At 39.8% G+C, this 19,975-nt stretch overlaps 1 protein-coding gene across 4 annotated transcripts in view; it reads right to left on the minus strand.

Moving 5' to 3' along the window:
• Positions 1 to 19,975, minus strand: part of LOC148323576 (ephrin type-A receptor 6-like) — a 132,309-nt gene that overhangs the window by 6,230 nt on the left and 106,104 nt on the right. For all 4 annotated transcript variants that reach the window (XM_088315886.1, XM_088315885.1, XM_088315884.1 and 1 more), the window contains 7 exons: positions 11,737 to 11,861; positions 11,183 to 11,345; positions 8,810 to 8,918; positions 6,033 to 6,103; positions 4,896 to 5,021; positions 4,142 to 4,327; positions 654 to 715 (listed from right to left, as the gene is read on the minus strand). In XM_088315886.1, the coding sequence (XP_088172012.1) occupies positions 654 to 715; positions 4,142 to 4,327; positions 4,896 to 5,021; positions 6,033 to 6,103; positions 8,810 to 8,918; positions 11,183 to 11,345; positions 11,737 to 11,861 (842 nt within the window). The remainder of the gene's footprint in view (positions 1 to 653; positions 716 to 4,141; positions 4,328 to 4,895; positions 5,022 to 6,032; positions 6,104 to 8,809; positions 8,919 to 11,182; positions 11,346 to 11,736; positions 11,862 to 19,975) is intronic.

A 19,975-nucleotide genomic window follows, 5' to 3' on the forward strand; every position in this document is an offset into this window, starting at 1 on the left:
AACATCACCGCTTTACACATTTCACTTAAAATTAATCGTATACGTAATTAACAAACAAATAAAACCTCCCGCTAACTGTTGAAAACCTCACTCAAAAATTCTATTTTTTGTATTTAAGACGCAAATGACAAAAATTGTCTGGAAAAAAAGACAAAAAAAACTTGGGGAGCAAGAGTCGATTTTTATTACAAGACAAGCCAGGCAGCATCTTGAGCGCCGTCTAGTGGCTGAATGGAGCATAGCGGCGATCGCGTTTTGAAAGCATATCATGCAGTCATGAAAATAAGATCCGCAAGTATTTGTCTTGCACTAATTTTAAGTGATACTGCAATTTGTCCCGGATTTTCTTCCAGCTTTCTTACAAATATACTTTCAAAAATTGTTACTGTGAAGCGATCCCTTTTTTTTAACAGAACAATTTCCAAAGGTTAAAAGATTTTAATTTCAAGATTTTTATTTCAAACGGTGAGTATGTTTTAATCGACACTTTGTCTTGTATTTTCTATATTATGCTAACTTCCTAAAGTACTTACCAGCAGTTAATTTTGTAGGGTGTGTTAATAAATTTTGTTAATCAAATAAAATGACAAAGAGTGGTTAGAGGGGACCCCCCCAGGTAATTTGACAAACAGTTCCCTTCATAAAGCACTTACCCTCAAAAATGAGTCCAGTGATCCATTTTCCATATATTCCACCACAATCATCACTGGCCTGCCTGCAAACGCAAAAGCACAAAATACCCTTCATCGTTAATTAAATATGATAACATTTCCCACGATTACATTTGTTCTTTCAAAGACAGCAACTCCCTGACACCTCAGAGGCGGGTGTTGCGTGACAGTGGAACAGTGAAGAGAGGAAAAAAAAAATCTGACTAAGGTGAAATAAAAGCCTTCCATAATGTATTATTCCAAAAACAATCCGTCTGAGTGAAGAAGAAACTGACAAGCAACATGTTTTCTAGTTCATGATGCAGGAGCACAACGTGTAATGACAGAAAGTGGATTCCAACGCTGACAACAGGCTGAACAAAAGCTACTTTGGTTGACCTCGCTGCCTTTAATGAAACATTGAAACATTGAAAGAAAAGTGGAAACGCGCAGAAATATATCACCAAAACAGCATTCGTCACCTCAATCCAATGTGAGGCATCGCGAGAAGTGCAAGCGGGCGGTTTTAGAAGCAGCCAACAATTGGACGAGTACAAATGCACATACAGTGTCTTATTTAAAGAAAGCAAGGAACCAAACAAAAGAGGCCAGACATGCGAAAGTAAGTGCAGAACAGAACGGAACTGAACAACAGAAAGAACACAACAAAACACGAGAATTGATGCCAGGTGAAGTCATGTGACAAGTTCTCACAACTCAATACGCGTTTAAAACAAGTCAAGTGAAAAATACACAAAGAAAGGTAGTGAAGGAAGCTATTAAAATAAACATAGGGACTCTATTTAGATCAAATAAAATGAAGGCAAAGCTAAAAAAAAATAAATGAGAAAAAGAAAAAAATAGGCAAGCAAGTGACGCCACTCCTAAAAAAAAAAGGTTACAAATTGCTTATAGAGGCCACAAGATGGCAGCAAAGCACTCATTTTCAACCAGACATTTTTTGGGGCCAGGCTGATTGAAGTTCCTCCTTGCATGTCAATGTAGTTTGTTGGCACCAACATATGACAAGATGGTACCAATGCACTACTTTTATATCAGACAAGGCCACTTGGCGAATGTTTCAGCAAATAACGGCGAATAGGTTCTCACAAACAACTTGCCAAAAGGTGAATTTCAATCACAAATATGTGGGGAACAATGTAAACCTAACTTAAATGCCACCCTAAAATGACAAAAACTGAAAAATCAAAACAAACAAAAAAATGAGCCCGAACAGTGGTTTCAAAAGCGGGGTTTGGGTGGGCAACGATTTTAAGGTCCTATGATTGACGCGACCCCTTGCGGCACTGAATCAGTCCTGTCAACTTTGTCTCCCTCAAGCGACAAGAGGCAAAGCCACCAAGGGCCACAAATTCCCGGCGGCGACTCGCTGTCAGAAAGGAACGGTGATACAGGACGTTCAACAAAATAGGAAATATGACCCTAATGGGGACAAAATGTTAAAATTGAAGTTTAGCTCAGTGAGGCTATGATTTCTTGCAGAAAAAAAAAAAAATGGTGTCGGCAGGGGATAGCGGCCAAGGTGACCTGTTCCAAGCATGCGGTCCAGTGAAGAGCAACTTCTTTTTGACAAAGCAAGGAATTATCTTTCTTGCTTTTTAATTATTATTATGATTTATTTTTTTTTTTTAAGTTTTAGCAATTGAGTCGGCCAAGTTTGGCTCAGCAGGACTAATTAGCAGGATGTGGACCATAGAAGTTCTGCAGTACAGTTTATGAGCAAATATAAAAATAAAATAAATAAATAAATGAATGCACCTGTTTATCACAGTCTAGTGTGTCAACTGTTATTCCAGTGCAGGTATGACTGTCAGTCACAGCACAATACTCGCCATAATTAGTCTCCAAAGAACAACAACAGATGGAGGGACCGAAAGATGGAGGGGAGGAAGTGAGACAGAAAAACACAAAAAGGGGATTTTTTTGATGAAAGGCCTTGACGGATGATTTATACTGCCAAGCACAAATTGTGCCCGATTCTACAATACAACAGAGCGGAATAGACATTTTTTAATGGCTTATGCAAATTCTTCCACAATAACGATGTCAGACGACTAAACTATTGATATTCCCTCGCCAATAGCACGTTCACTGTGAGTATATAAATTTCACGTTTCAGAAATATAACGAGAAGGTCATGGATTCAGTCCCATTGTCAGCAGAAAAAAAGGCAAGTAAGGTGTTGAAGAATTCGTCTGTTGCAACATTTGCTCAAAAGGTGCAGTTACAGCGATGTTTTCATACCCCTTTCAATACAAAATAAGAATGAAAATTGAATTTGACCTTGAGGGATTATCAATAGGATAATAAATCACATTAAAATTGTTAAAATAAAAAAATTTTATGTTGTAGTTTTTTTTTTTTTTTAAATAATCAAGTTCACATTTGCCCACAACACTATTTGCAAATAGCAAATAAAATAATCGCACATCACTTTCAAATTAAATACAAAAACTAATAACAAAAAATGTTCTATTACTTGAATTTATGCACCGATTACTTGAGTAATCGATAAAATAATCGATTCTAAAAACATCTGTTTGTGACAGACCTACTGGCTTATATATATATATATATATATATATATATATATAAATATATATATATATATAATTATTTATTTTCTGTAACTCCGTTTTGTTTGTCTCTTTTACTGACACTTTCAATCATTCCATCCCTTCAAATGTCATTTTGCGCTGCCGGTGATTACGTTCTACCATGAAAGCCATAAGAGCAACCTAAAAAGCGCAAAAACTCTCTTAAATACGCTCCTGCTATTTCAGATTCTGCTAAATCATTCCCTGTAACTGTTTTTTCTTCTTGCTGTCTGTAACATTTCTAAATTTTGAAATGAAATACAACACAGTAAAATATACTAGTTTCCCAGGTATATACTCTGCAATGTAATTTGTTTGTTACTTAACCAAGGTCTGTCCTATAAAGCAAAACTGGAGAATATGTGTAGCTTTTATTTGGCAAGACAAAGACTCTCAGAATTATGAGACAAACTCAGTCATCTTAACTTGTTTGGTCTTAGTGAGGTGTTGAAAATCTTCAAGGAACAAATTTATATTCAGAAAGTTGTCTCCGTTTATACAGCCTGTGTAAAAACAACCATATGTTGTGCTGGGTGAGCCCCGTAAAACAGAGGTCCTTAACAAGTCAACGCGCCGTGCATACACACACTCTGCATGCATAAAACCTACCCCTCCGTAAAAATGACACTTGGAACTACACACTCACGACCACACCAGAGGATAATCTATGTATAATGTTCTCATTACATTAACACAACAGACTCGCAGACAACGCTTGCATATAAACGTCAGAACCAAAACAAAACAGCATACAGATGATTTAATGGTCGTGTAAAAAAAAGTCAGCCAGAGTATGTAAGGTCCTGGAAGTTAAGAAATAAGAATCATAAGAATAAAACTGTTGTAGCGTTGCAAGAATGTCGGCTTTCTTACTTTTTGTGACGACACCTTCCAGCCTGATGATGTTGGGGTGATCAAACTGCCCCATGATGGAGGCCTCGCGCAGGAAGTCCCGCCTCTGACGCTCCACATAGCCACCTTTCAGGGTCTTGATTGCCACGGCAATCTCTTTCTTGCCGGGTGTTCTCAGGCGGCCACTGCACACCTCTCCAAACTCACCTGGAGGAGTGCAAAACACACAAAAACTTTCGGGAAGTGCTGTGGAAGATTATCCAATTTAAATTCATTGTTCCGAAAGTGATCATCTATTATATGTTTTTAAAAAGCAGAAAGCACATAATTTTCATAATTTTTTTTTGGTGGTGTCCCATGAGATTTTTGCGTGCCTTGTCTCAATAAAGGTTGGAAAACACTGCATGAGTCAACTCACTTTACCAACAAGTACCTTTTAGTGCCACCTGGGGGCAGTGTTGCAATTTACACTCACCCGATTGCCTCAAAGCAGTACAAATGATGTCTCTTTCGGCAACAAAAACAAAAAAAAAAAGACATACTTTATCTTTCTCTGTAAATTTCCACACTTTAATGGAACATTTGCACGAACCAATACACAACATTACCGTTGGGAATGCTAAGAGGTATTCTCTGTAGGGTGTACAATGGCAGTAGGGGGATTCTTAATTATGTGTGTTATGAACATCATCAGCTCATCACCCACAAAGCAAATGCGATTCAAGAAAAGAGTTCACATAAAGCAGAGAGAACAAACGTGTGCGCGCACGCATACCGGCTCCAATCACCCTCTCAATACGGATCCGAGATGGGTCGATCTCCTTGGTGAACTCATGGACGGCCTGCGCGGGGTCTTCATATGTGTCGGGGTCCACATAGGTCTTAATGCCAGGGAAAGGAACTGCAGAGTTTGAATGACAAAAAAAAAAAAAAAAAATAGTATGATGTGACTGTTTTTGTTGTTGTTGTTGTTGTTATGCTCATTAATATGTTCATCTTGTAGGGTGAAATGAATTAAACAGAGACGATCATCATTTAGAAAAATGTAATAAAACTCTTGAGCTCCTTTAATTAAAAACAGAAATTATTCTATAGTGGGGGAAAAAAATCTCACTAATAATCTCTACTGGAACGCACAGCCAAATTATCTTCTGATAAAATCTAGAAACATCTTGACTTTATTACTGAACTTTAATAACCTGCTTAAGCTTTGTTTAATGCAAGCATCCATGCTGCACACGTGTCCTTGAGCAAGTCACTAAATCTTTCGCAGAGCCTGACTGCCTGCAGGAGGGAAGCCAGACACAAGCCGCGCTTCGCCTCGAGTGATCGATACAGTCTCCCCCCCCAAAAAAGCCCCCCCCCCCAAAAAAAACAATAGCTATCAGTTGTCTGTGATGCATGAAGGAACATCCGCAAAACCCCGAGGACGTTGTCCTCCTCTCACAAGGCTACACTCCATTTCGAGTATGGATAATAGACACAAAAGGTTCACGGTTGTATCTTCACTGGCCACTTCATTAAGTAAACCATTTAATTTGAATATGAGAGATATGTCGCACATTCTGGTCATCTCGAGTGTTGTGCGAGGCCATGATGTAAACTGTCAAGCAGCATTGCTTCGCCCCCCCCCCCCCCCCCCCAATCCCATTACAGCGCCATCTGCTGGATCGTTGTGAGTCACTAAACTACTTTTGTCAAGAAAAAAAAAACTTTTACAGACTATGAAAGATCATTAACTCGTTCACTACCAGCCGGGTAAAAAAAAACCCAAAAAAAGATTGTTGACGTCTTTAGCCGTCAATGGTGGTAAATGAGTTAAGAGCTGAAATTCAAGGCAAAAGTCATATATGCTGACGACACTCACGTTATGAACATTATCCAAATAAAGGAGGTTTGCTGATGCATTTACCATGTCCGTTTTGATAATCGGTCCTTCTCTTATCCTCGGAGGTCATCTTGGCCTTGATGTACCACTGACACCTGCAAAACACATTGAATGAACTTCAATGTTGGCAATTTAGATTTTTGCTCGCAGGGGGGATGTCAATCCCCCCAAAATCTTTGCGATATTTTTATTTATGCACATTCACTATTCCAAACATGGCTTTCTGATTAATAGTGCCTTATTTAAGTAGCAAAATCCACCATTTTTAGCCATCTCAGGAGGCGGCCATTTTGTCACTTCTGTCGACAGAAAATGACATCACAGTTGCCCGGGGCTCAACGACCAATCACGGCTCACCTGTTTTCTGAAGCCGGGCCATGATTGGTCATCAGGTGATGTCATTTTTAGTCGACAGAGGTGACAAAATGGATTTTACTGCTTAACTCATATTCCACAAACACAATATTAATAAGAATGCCATGTTCAGATTGCTTAGAACAAGAAATTTAATCAAGTAAAGAAATATCATTTTTACTAAATGACGAGATTCCCAGCATTTAAGGGAGCGCAGAACAGCCCAAACCACCAGTTGTTCATTAGTCTTGTTTGGTGAGCTGCTACAGAAATGACTGTAATAGGCAATTATTCAGTCACATGCTGATATTCAGCTTTTGGGGTGGCGAAGTTTATCACGTGAATGGATGACGATGCAGTTTAAAGTGGCGACTGTTTGAAACACTCTGTGCGCAGAGCTACCCTGCCACATCTCAATGTGAGTGTGTGTGTGTGTGCAGATTTTACATAATCTGAGTGACCGGATTAGAAGTGGTGTCAGGGAGCTCCGAGCCACAGGTTGCCAGCATGTGCTTTGACTGAGTTAAGTCTGTGGGGTCCCGGACACTGATGGACAGCGCGGATAACATGGCAGGTGACACAGACAGGAAGAAGAAGAAGGGGATTTGGAAAGCCGATCTTGACCTCTGTTGATGGGGTCAAGTTGTTCATTAAAGAAATGGCGCCATACGCCGTTATCAGTGCTTTCCAGTCCTTTCCTCTGATCCCCTTTATCCGCCTGGTCCGCTCCCTTTCCCTGACTGGCTTTCATGTCCAGGCCGCACATGCCGTCACTGACATGAATACTTGTTATGAGAAGAGATTTTTTTTAGTTTTTTTGCAGGACACACTCACATTAGCATAAGCACTCCAAAACAGGAACTTCAATTAAAGCACTTTGCCCAGAGCACTAATCAAAGCGGAACAGGGAGTGAAGCCACTCCTCTCTTGCCTCCTCCACATCCTCAACAGTCACGTCCTCATAGCAGAGGTCACCCAAGAATTGAAGCGTACGCGAGGAAAAAGAAGTTGGCGCATCAATTCAAGGACAGGATGTATACAAAAGCTTGTATCATCCACGGGCAACAACATTCAAATTTCAGGAAGCTTTTAGAGCGGTAAGGTCCACCTCCTCACATGTCAGTTCCTCTTACGTGCAAAACCTCCCTTCCACACGGGCCTCATGAAAGCTCTCATCGTTCACAAGCTGCTCAACTATATAAAAAAAAAAAAACAGCAAAAGTCCCGCCTACTCAGGGCGAGAGGACTACATATTGTGATCAAGTGGTTTGCTGCTCAGTATGTGTTTGTGTAATGACGGGAAAAAGACAAGGCAGCAAAGAATGAAAAACCTGGCTAGCAGGAAATCCCTCATTATTATCAGTCCCCCCCCCAAAAAAAAAAAAAAAAACATCGCTGGAGTGAAGCGATGGACTGATTTCACCATTTCCTGTGGCCAAGCTGCGAATATCATGAACCTGGAAAGAAGCTGGCTTTGGTTCATCGCCAACTATGAAGTAAAGCTCCTTGTATATGATGTTAGTGTGCAGTTTACCGTCGTAATGACATCTGTTCATGTCAATAAAGAAATCATCTGCCAGACATTAAACTGCTAGATGGGTGATGGCTTTGGAGTATTTGTTTTGTGTTTGTTTTGGAAAATATTTCCTTTTTTGGGAACGTTTTTCAGCGATATCACCAAAAGTAAACCTGGTTAAAAAAATAAATAAAATTATGGTAAAACCAGAGATGTGCATTCCATCCCAAGGACGGAATTGTACGTCGATTCGTCCTGGATGAACATCCATTTCGGGGACTGGTGAAATGCAAGGACGGAAGCGCTTTAAAAGGACGAGGACTGTCGGGATGGAGGACGATTATTTTCTGAATAAGGACGGAGGGACGATGATGGAAGGGTGCTCAGGTCGCGGACGGAGGTCATACTGCCCATCTCGGAATAAAACAGAAAAACGTCATCATTGCTCACCATATTTACTCGACTCATTTCGTCTGCTACTTGAGGAACAACCTCCTACACTCGTCTGAAAACTTTCAGATAAAAATATCCACCATCATGCTCATATGGGCCAAAATCTTTAGGGGTTCTCCAAGTCGATGCATCAAAATTACGGACTTTTCAAAAGGCTCCTCTAGCCCTAAAGACTCTATTTAAATAATACAAATACAACATTATTCCTGACAAGAGCAGCGTGGAAAATGACGTATAATAATAAAAAACAAACGAAAACTATTCACATATAAAAGAAAACCTGTTCTCAAACTCATGGTGGATTCTAAAGTAAAGCAGAGACAAACCATAAAGTCACCAGAGCTCATGTCTTGTGATCGTATAACATAATATATAAGGATTTGTCTCCATATGTCTAGTGTTATTGTATTTCTAAAAAAAAAGGACTGCTGCATATAGAGCGCACAAATTGAAGCCAGGGGCAGTAAAGTCATCTTACCTTCCAGTAATGAGGAGGAAGAGGGTGAGGATGACAAGAAGGGTAAAGCCGCCCACTGCTGCCGTAACGATGACCAAAACCTGACCTTGGTCAGAGGCCAGATCCGAGGCTAGAAGTGATACATTTTCGGTTAGGAAGATATGACGAGCGGCAAAGTAAGAAATATATAAGACAGGGACAACAGGGGTGCGGGTCAACAGCGAAAATGGAACGTTGGGAAGGTAAGAGAAAAAAAAATACGTCATTGGAAATGAATCATAAATCTTCTCCCAGATGGTGCTATTTATGGATACAGACCGTGTCATTTCTCCATTGGGAGATATCGAGATGTTTGATCAGTTCTTTGTGATGCAAAAAGCCCTCCATCAGCCTTATTACTGGAATGATTCGTCAGCCTGCTTCTGTTTAATTAATATTATTCATTCATTAAATCGTGATTTAGTCCATAATCATTTGGTTCAATTGGACCCATTTGATATTCATGATTTTCCCCATTTTCGGTGTCTTGTCACACGGCTGACATAGGCCAGATAATTGAAAGATGATTGGTATTACCCAATTTATTTCGATCATATTTCATGCTTAATGAATATGAATTGCAGATCAGGGTGCTTGGGCACACACGCTTTGAGAGATCCGTGTGATTTTTTTTTTTTACAGTATCGTGTGAGTGCATATTAAAGCTATCTAGCACATCAAGCTCAACTATTTATTAAGAAATTCCATATTAATCCCACAGTGATGAAATTGTATCATGATACAGTATCATGATACAGTATCATGAGCATCTATGACAGGCGTGCAAAGTAAACCCGGAGTCAAATCTGCAATCTTTTCATTGCTTGACAGCCACTCTCGCACCTCAGCCAAGCCGACCGATGATAGCCATTACTGACCACTCAAAAGGCGTCTAAATGCCCACCCCAGACTCCTGTCACCAGTTCACATATTCCTCACACCAGGAAGGACGTGGCGGACTGATGCCGCTATAATGAGGTGTAGTGCGAGAAGACAATGACATTGAGGGGAGGACACAATGAAGGATGCGGTGTGAGGGATGAGGAAACAAGATGACAGCGGCGCGATAAAGACAAATACGACTGGTAGATTTGACAAAGACGGATGGAAAAACAAAAAAGTAGGAGTCGCTGACTGACAGACAGGCTGACGGCGACAGAGAGAGCGACAGGGGGCAAATCTGCTTTCACTTTCAGATAAAAGGCCAGGAAGTACAAAGGCTTGGCCGAGCGCTGTACGATCCACAGATAAAACCTTGCGCCGCAGCTTGGGAGGGGAGAGAAAGCCGCGGCGAGAGAGCCACTGTGCCAAATCACCCCTCAACAAAGGCCGACCCCTCACAAAAGGGCAGCTGGACTCTTTGTATTTTATGATTAGAATGGCAATAAAGCTGTTGCGTTGTCTCAAAAAGACACAAACAAATATTGATTTCAAATACACTAAACATCAAGGCGCCATTGTCAGACACTTTTGCTCACTGTATTCAATTTGCCGATCGATAGAACAGCGGATATCCTGACGTTTACAAGCTTTTTTAGCCTTCCGACTTTAACTCGACAATGTAATCTTATAAACTGATGTCAGTCTTTACATCGATTGTGGTTTTGATGTTGGGGAAGCACACAACTGCTTATTTATGACTGCTATTAACGACGGCACAAATGCAGGAAGGCTGCCAGCAGCGGAGCCAAAACTATTTTTTTTAATCAAACTTGAGCAGACCACTGAAAAAAAAAAAAAGGAATTAATTTTACTAAAAACCAGCTGATACATGATTTTTTTCCACCTTCATGTCAAGAATGCAACAAAACTAAAAACTACCATGCATCTAAATGCATTCAAACCAATCACAAATACAGCTACATGGGTGGGCAAACTACGGCCCGGGGGCCACATGCGGCCCGTTAAACGAATGAATAAACCTTGTTAATGATTTATTTTCTAAATATTGTGGTTTTTCAAAAATATATTTAATGTTGTAATGCTTTTGTTCACTTTCATTTAAAATTAAATCTATTATTTTTTTTCTCAGCTGAGGTGAGGTTACCAAAACACTCCATCCATCTGCTCCTGGTCCGGCCCCTCTGTCAAATTTTAGAACCCATTATGGCCCGCCAATCGAAAAGTTTGTCCACCCCTGGCTTATACAGACAAAAGTAAACGAAAAAGGCAACAAAATCAGGGGACACTAACAATGTAATAACAATGTTACCCTTTGAGCCCCATTTAAAAAAAAATGCATTTGAGGGTCTAATATTACCAAAATAAACTTTGCTCCATTAAGTTCAAACCGAACAGGAAAAAAACAATTACAGACCATTTCCGGAAGTATATAGTGACAATATGATAACTTACAATCGCCAGTAGTTTTGTATTCATATCTGGTGGCGTAGGAGCTGAATCCAGATGGTGTGCGGGTGCGGACGCTGAAGACGTACCAGGTGGCTGGTTTCAAGCCTGTGATGATCACACTAGGATCCTTGCTGCTTGTTGAAGAATAACTCAGCTGCTCATGCTCCTATGGCGGAAAGAAAATAAAACACGGCAATAGATCAAGGTTTTGCAAGGATTGTTTATTAATATCTATAAAAAAAAAATTATATATATATATATATATAAAAAAACAAACAACAGATTTTTCACTTCCAGTAACAGCGCATTGAAATTCAAAACTGCTTCTTCTGCATGAGATATGCAGAATCCTTTTACAGCATGTGGTTCCTAACCCAACAGAAGTTAAATAAATAAATAAATAAATAAAAATTGGAGTCCTTTTTTATGACAAAAAATTGTGTATTGATAGACCAAAATAAGGCCAAATTAAACTTTAATAGCCAGCCAAAACATTTGTCTGATCGTGTCTACTGAGCCTTTATTATCGTTTTACTGGACCCGGCCCAACGCAGTACCTTCTCATAATATTTGATCTCGTAGTCCAGGATGGGCAACGTTGTTTCTTTGGGCTGCTGCCAGGAGAGAGCGATGCTGTTGGGTGAGGCCCAGTCCTTCTTCAGAGACCCCACCAGCGAGGGACCTGATTTAACGCAAGACGTTCACATTCAAATTCTGTTCCTGATAGAAAACCAGAGAAACTGTGATTTTCCAATCGAGAGAAGTGACAAAATGGCCGCCGCCTACGATGGCTATAAACGGGTGTATTGAGCTACCTTACTCATGTTTAGACAAGTGAAGCCGCATAGAACATGTTATGGCAAATACTTTTTTCCGAGACGACTTCCTCGACATAATGATGTGGTGCACGGACACGATCCACAAATGCTTGATTAACTCAAAGCTGTCCAATTAGTGTCACACATGCATGCACACACTCAATGAGCGAACATCATAATAAGCTCGAGTCCTCCGAATCTACTGGGAAAACCCAAGACGCAACATTCTTTTAGAATCCTGTTAGATCATTTAGTTCTAATTGAAAACACGCAGAGGAAGCTGCATCTTATTTTCCTGTACTAAATAGCATTTGCTTTGTTCAATTATTTTTATTTATTTATTAATTTTTTTTTACTGTGTAAATAATTGTACTCGGCTCCCGAGAGAGGTCAGCAGATGTAGCTGTCCTGAGTGTCATTATTATATATTACACATGATGTGACTGAGCCGAATCATTACGTGGATATAAAAGGTGGACCTGCTTTTCTCAAGGGTATTCCGAGTGAGAGATGACATGCTACATAGAGATTCTTTTTTTTTTTTCGAGGAGGAACACTGGAGTTTCTCCATTGCTGGTTGTAATGGTCAGGAAGCTCTGAGAGCGCTCACGGGGAAAATGAGGGATCATTACTGAATGTTTGAGGTTTTGATCAAGAGCTCCAGACCTGTGGTTTCGGATCAGGCTAAGACCAGATGAGAACTGCGGGGCTTTGAGCTTGTTAAACAGGCGCCCAGAGACCCACTGCTGGTGATTTGAGCTCAGAGTGACCACCTTGGGTTCTTTCATCCATCCGTCTTTTTCACGCTCACAGCCCCCTTTTGCTTGATTCTCCACGCCTTGGGTTATTTCATTACGTAACATCTTCCCGTATTGCTCAACAAATGAGCAGCCCTGGATGTTACAACAATTAAAATGGGCCCAATTGATTGAAAATGAGATTTCTCATCAATTTGATTTTATTTTGCAAGAATCAGAACCTGCCGAGTAAAGTCTAGCAAAGCTAACTTCACTATGAGGTCTAATCCGCCCCCCCCCCAAAAAAAATAAAAATTGCACATTAATTAAATACAACTTATTATTTTAGAATTTGATCCATTGTACATTTATTGGGACCAATTTAGTGCCATCTAGTGGTGAACTAATAGAATGCAACAACCCAAGTTAAACAAATGTGTATTTTAAATTTTTTTTGCATATGATTTAGATTTAATAATGCTATTTATTGATATTAAATATAATATAATAAATATTATTTATTTATATTTATTATGAAAGAATTTGTGAAAATTCAAAACATACACACTGTCCCTTTAATTATGCAGAAAAAAAAATTGGCAGAATTTCTAAGGTCCAAGAATACTGCATCCGTCCTTAACAAAAAACAAAAAAAAAAAATCACAGATATCAAAATTTTCCCCTACGTATGGTCACCCTGTAGCTCCACCCCTGTTTTTAAGTTTACTGACAAGCTGGACAGTCCATAAATATAGACTAAAAAAATCTAAAAGAAAGCAAAACAATTGTCCAAATCTATGGCACTGATCACCAACATAAGATTAATGGGTGGAGCTATTTTATGGTCAATAACATTGTCTCAAAGTGTACCGTGTGTGTGACTAAGATATGACAGAGCATCTTGATTCGTTTACATCTTTCGAGATGCTATCACTTTTATAGAACCTCTCTCATATTGCATTTACTCCTCAGTGGGAAAATAAAAATTCATCAAATGTGGTCTGAATGCGTCTAGTGAATAATAGGGTTTAAGGCGACGAGATATTTGGCATCTCGGGCTGGTATATTGGCCCTGACAGAAAGCAATAAACAAACTAAACGCAATATTCCTCCCGACTCAAAGATTCCAATTAGCTTGCGCTTGCTAAATGCACACGTACGCTCAGACATACTTCTCAGCCAAATCCACTCTTACTGAACTAACTCCGACCTTATTGATTGTTTAGATGCCACTCTTGATTCCTCATTAAAGACACGAGAGCAGAGGTCCCCAAACACTGGGCTGCGGCCTGGTACCGGTCCCCGGGCCACTTTGTACCAGGCCGCGCAGATGGGAAAAAAATAAAAAATAATTGTAGTTGATGCATGTCAAGATGCTCTCGGTCACATTGCGCTAATATTAACTCATACCATCCATAAGGTGAATAGATACGTTTTCAGAATTGTAGTCCTTGCCTCCCGAAGACGTATTTATACGTCTTAGCCTTTTTTTTTTTTTTTGCGTCATAGGTCCATGTTTTTTTTATCTTTAGAACACAATATTCTGTAGGCCTTGCAAAATCAGTCAAAATACAGAAAAAAACCCACCTCAGTGTTTCTTCTAGTGAAAACGGCTGGTATTACATGAATTAAACACACAATCTAGCGAAATGAGTGACGATAGCACGTATGAAGCCCGCTCGTAACTCTTCGTACTTTTAAGCCCCCCTCTGCAAAAGTCATGGAGTTGTTTGAATAAGTCCGTGGCGGAAAAAAGATTGAGGAACAGCACTATTTGATTGCACCCCTTAAGAATATTTTAGAACCTCTTCATTCCATAGAAAGGCGACTGTTGTACGTTCCTCTCACCCCGGATTGTCACATCACGGTCTAATAACATCTGCGTTACCGACTGATTCTCAACATGTTTCCTGGCAAATGCAGACATGTGAAAGTTTCACTTTGAAGAACGGGACACAAGGTAGTTGTCTCTAATGATTTTATATTATTAGAGGTGCAGCACGAAACCTGCCAGAGGACATCACTACCTCGATGAGAGGCGGGAACATCGGAAAGCCATTAGAAACCCCAGTCAATTACAATGCCCGATGGATAGATTTTGCAGTCAAGCGTGGTTAAGCTCAACATAAACTAATGGGCAGTCTTTAAATGAGCTTGACCTGCATATGATTTTAATTAGCTTTCCTGCCCCAAAGGCTTCCATTAACGGTTACGGAAGAAAAAAAAAAAAAAAAAATCAATAGAGCTGCTATTGATGCAGCGCGAGAGTTTAAACGATGTCCGAACACTTCACCAATTCACTGTTGATAGAAAGAACGAGTGAGCGGAAATCATCACATGGCCGTATCGGTATCGTTGTTTACAACAGCCGTATTGATAAAGTCTCTTCTCTAGACGTCTGTTTCAGGATTGTCTTGCGGGTGCCCTAAACGACACTTTCAGAACAAATCTGGGCGAAAAGATGTGTTCGTGCATGAGCGTGAGCTGAGCGATTATTATTACATTCATGTCACCTCTATTTGATTTAATGATGCTTAGTTCAATCTCAGATCATTTCAGCACTTGATCAGTTGAAATGCAAGTCGCGAATAATCAGCTCATCACACACACAAGGACAGTTAGATCCCATTTCGGTCCCATTGGACTATGCAAATGACGTCATTTAAATGAAAATGGTTATTATTTACAGGATATTGCTGGAAGACGGCCACGGGTTTCAATGAGGTGAGTTCATCTACGTCAGTGAAGGTAAAGCAGAAAAGGAAGGAATAAAAAAATGCGGAAAAGAAGTCAGATTTAACATCATTCTCGACGCAGGTCAATCAAGGTTTTCCTTTCCCTTGATTCATCCGTCAAGGTCAAGCTTGTGATAGCATTTCCGTAGATAGCACTTCTCTCTAAAATGTTTTTTTTTTTTTGCACCCCTCTTCTAGATCTCATCATAAACTCCAAACCTCTCCAAAAACGGTCATATTGTCATTACATTTTGCAGTGTGAAAACTGCAAGCTAAAAACTTTTCTCGTGTCCTTCTCCTGCATTCTGGGCATCCATAACTTTCATTTTCAGAGTGTTGCCCAATTGTTGTGTGCCAGCACAATGTCTGAAACGGATTTATAAAGCTCTAGGAATGACAGCATCTTTTGCTTCCTATTTGAAACAGTTCATTAGGTTTAATAGTTATTTGACCTTGTAAAAAAAGAACGAAAGAAGCTGTAACTTTTCTCGACCCATAACGACATGGTTATGGGTAGGGAGCAGACGTTTTTTTTTTTTTTAATTAGATTATTAATATTTTCTGAACTATAAGGTGCACTTGTATGTAAGCAAATTTTTGGGGGGAATCCCCCCCCCCCCAAAAAAAAGAAAAGTTATTTAAGCTGTACCAGGCTATAAGCCGGCATGGCAGAAAGTTTGCTAATTAAAACAGAACAGACCCAAGAGAAAAAAAAAAACAAAACCAAAAAAAAAATATCAAGATTTATTTAGCGTATTTTCTGAACTATAGAGCGCCCCCTACTGGCGAAAGAAAAATTCACAGAAAAGCCGCACCGTTGAATTAGCCGCAAGGTTCAAAATCTAGGAAAAAAGTAGCGTGTTATAGTCGGGAAAATACAAGTAATTTGACACCCAAAAAACAGCTGGCATGCCGTGACCATACTGCAGAAAATCAGTTTGGATAATAATATAAAATGTCATCATACATCATATCATCACTTTCATTAAACATTGTTAAAAAAAATATTTTTCACGTCATCGTCCATTGTGGTCACTCAACCGGCGAAGTTATCAACTCTTTTCTCAGTGTTAATTTGTGGCCAACATATATTCAAATATTAATTCACACAGGTCTTTGTGCACAAAAAAAAAAAAATTAAAGCAAATTTAGAACATTGACTAAATTTGCTCGATATTCCGAGTCAGCGCCAATTAAATATAACCCGTCGTCACTTTAATACCGACCTTAACGGAACATTTGATGAATGCTACTGGCATGATTGTTCCAATAATACACTTACTTACTCTTCCATAAAACAACCCCAACCATGCCCAACAATATATCTACCAAATGCATCCGCCGTTGCATGCAATCCACAAGAGAATAATTGTCTGTGACCCCAGTGACACTCGCGGGCTGTCAAGTGGATGGAAAGTGGGACAGTTTCTCGCACACCTGCAGTCCCCTCCTGCTGTGGTGGTTGTCTCAAGGATGACCGTGAAAGGGAAGCTTCTTATTTTACTTTGACCTAGCAGATGGTCACAACAACAGTCATCGCAACAATTATACACAATGTACATGCGGCTTACGGGAAGTTTACAGCTAATTTAAATCAAATTACACCATCGACAAATCAGGAAAGCGGGTGTGGAAAACTGAAAACTTGACTTTGGAAGGCCTTTGACTTTAAAATGTTGAATGCAACAACCCTCGCCAGACTCTCAGACTCAAGGGTCTCACCCGCCTTTAATAAAGTCCAAGTTCGCCACTGATCTCTCTTGTTCCCACTTAATGGGGATGTGGAGAAGAAATGACATGTGGGGAAAGGCCGGTAAAGCGAGCCAATACTAGCCCGCTCTGATCAATAGTCATTTGTCCTCCACCTTGCTCTCCCCAAAAGGTAATTAATGAGAAGAAGAAAAGTATTTGGCTGCTGACAGCTGACTTTCTGCTGGTTGCTGACAACAAGTTCGCATTGCTGTGCCACTACTTCAAATACTTGCACTGGTTTTGCTCTTCGAAATAGAGGAAATTAAAACGTAGTAAAAAAAACAAAACATTTTCAAACAAAAGCACTGGCTCACCGTGAAAGAATATTTGTTTCAGGGGCAATCAACTGCACATGAGTGATTAAGTATTTTGCAGTTACATTTGAGAAATTAGTCAAGGGAGTTCGCAGAATTGAAGATGGAAGAAAAACAAATATATTTTTTTTCACTTGTTCAGACGCAGTTTTTTTTTTTGTTTTTTTTTACCTCTACTAGTTTCGACTGCCATCTTCTTCAGGTGCTTTAAAAAAGGCCTCTTGATCATCCAATCACTTTCATGTGGCATCACTTCTGGGTACATAGTCCCCCCCCAAAAAAAAATCAACTTGTCTTCTTTATGTTAAATATCTGATTTTGTTTTTCATTTTTTCAGACATCAGTTGCACGTCGAAACTAGTAAAAGTAAAAAAAAAAAGAACCTCCATTTTCTGAACAAAGACGATTTTTTTTGACTAGCCCAAGGTTGTGTTAAGACATAACACAATTTTTCTTAAATCCAAAGAAATGTGTTGAACCATCTCCCAAATCAAGGTAGGCTTCAATTTAAAAGCACAAGACGAATGTGGAAACCCATAATCCACTAATCCCTTCACATCAACTGGCAATGGATACGATTTCTTGATTCTGTTTGGCAGCCTCTCTGACGTCATTTAAATAGCTACAGACCAAATTAACGATTACAAGAACCAAGCATTCAAAGGACCTTCCTCATAAAAAAAGGGGTCCAGAACCATTGCAGTGAGGATTACACACACGATAATAAGAGGAGCCTCCTATAGAAGCCATTGCGGACTTTCTGCAGCAGAACACACAGCAGGAAGTGAAGCAATGCGTTCCTGTGGAGCTTATTTCCAACAGGGCAATCGGCACACAACCCTGCTGTCAAAGACCTCCTTTCCTGGTTGAGATAGTACCTGCCATATGCAGTACATACAGTATAAGATCACACATTCGGCTATATTATTTTCTGAAAGGAAACAAAAAATCATTCACGCTGTGGCAAGGTGCAGGCTTTTGCCAAGCAAGAAAAATATTTTTCAGTGTTTCATTATCATGAGAAGCTGATTTTATGTTCCAAGTAAAAGCTCAATTCCATCAAGCAAGTGTTGTGTTTTTCAACGTGTCGCAAAGCGAGTAAATTGTGCTCTTTGACGTTGATTCGTGATGTTGATGTTCTTACCTCATTGATGTTATTTTAAGCCTTGAGTTGATGACAAAAACGGAAGTACATTTTGGTGTACTCGTTGAGTTGAGTTAATTACGGTTTGTATAATATGTGACGCTAGGGGCATGGATTCTTCTGCGCCGCCCCCTTGTTACGTTGACGAAGGCGTGATTGAATTCGCAATGCAAGTGTCGTTCGTCCCTAGTCGTCACTGAATGTAGTTATTCATGTGGCCCCTAGGTGGTGCTGTTCTACAGTCATTTCTATGATTCATTTTTTTACGTTCATCTATTTTGAAAAACGCTCACTTTTAGACAGTGTATCTCTCCCAATATATTCTGAAAATTATTTGCAATATTGGAAGTTGAAACTAATTCATATTTCTCTTGTTTATTTGCAGACTCAATCAATCGATCAATATTATTATTATTTGTGCATCAAATTATGTTCGCTTGCAAGACAAGTTCAGTAAAGGAAACTAAAAAGTCTTGTCCCTTCCTGCCTGTGCTCTGACCGAGTCCAAAAATCAAAATCCACGCGATGTGATTGTGTCTCCAAAGGCTACCGAAATGTAAGCAATAGAGATCACAATATGAGCGACAGCCTTTGATAAAGTGAGGCTAATACAAGCTTCAATTAGAAGCGACAAAAGGCCTGCCGCAGTTGATTTATCAAACTTTCCAAAGACAATGGCTTGCATTATTGGGAGGAAATTCAACCCAAAGATTGAAGTGGGGGGGGGGGAGTTAAGACAGTAAAACTTCAGAGAACATCCGTCAGCTGTGCAGAACAATGAATCCAATCACTCTGCATTAATGAGCCAATGCTTAAAATAGTTCCTGCTGTGAGGTGAAGTCAGGGGAAATTATCTTTGCAGGGGGAAGCCGACTGATAAAAGTCTGGGCATAAATCATTCTGTGGGGTAGAAACAGCTAATCTCGTTTCTTTCAAAACTCCCCACCTGTTCTGAACACTGCTGAATAGCAATCCTGGGGGGGGGGGTGCCCCTTTTTTGCTGACTGGAGAACCTGTGAAGGTGCAAGGGGCTCAGAGGACCGAGCTCACGATATAGAAGACCACACAAGATACAACATGTGGGAAGTCCACTGTTGCAGCCCTCCTGGAACGCTTAAAACATACAGGGAAAATAATCCATGACAGAAAAGAGGTCAGTGCTAACTGTCCTTTTGTCTTGTATAAAATGCCGTGTAATAGCTTTTCCTCTGTTGATAAACCGATAACCCTTTTTTGTCCCTAAAAGTTTGAGCCAACTGTTTGACTTTGCTCACCTAATCTGATGGGATGATAATC

This window comes from Idiotropiscis lumnitzeri, chromosome 14, assembly GCF_059441095.1.
Source record: "Idiotropiscis lumnitzeri isolate Australia: NSW breed Sydney's pygmy pipehorse chromosome 14, RoL_Ilum_1.0, whole genome shotgun sequence".
Classification (NCBI taxonomy): Eukaryota; Metazoa; Chordata; class Actinopteri; order Syngnathiformes; family Syngnathidae; genus Idiotropiscis; species Idiotropiscis lumnitzeri.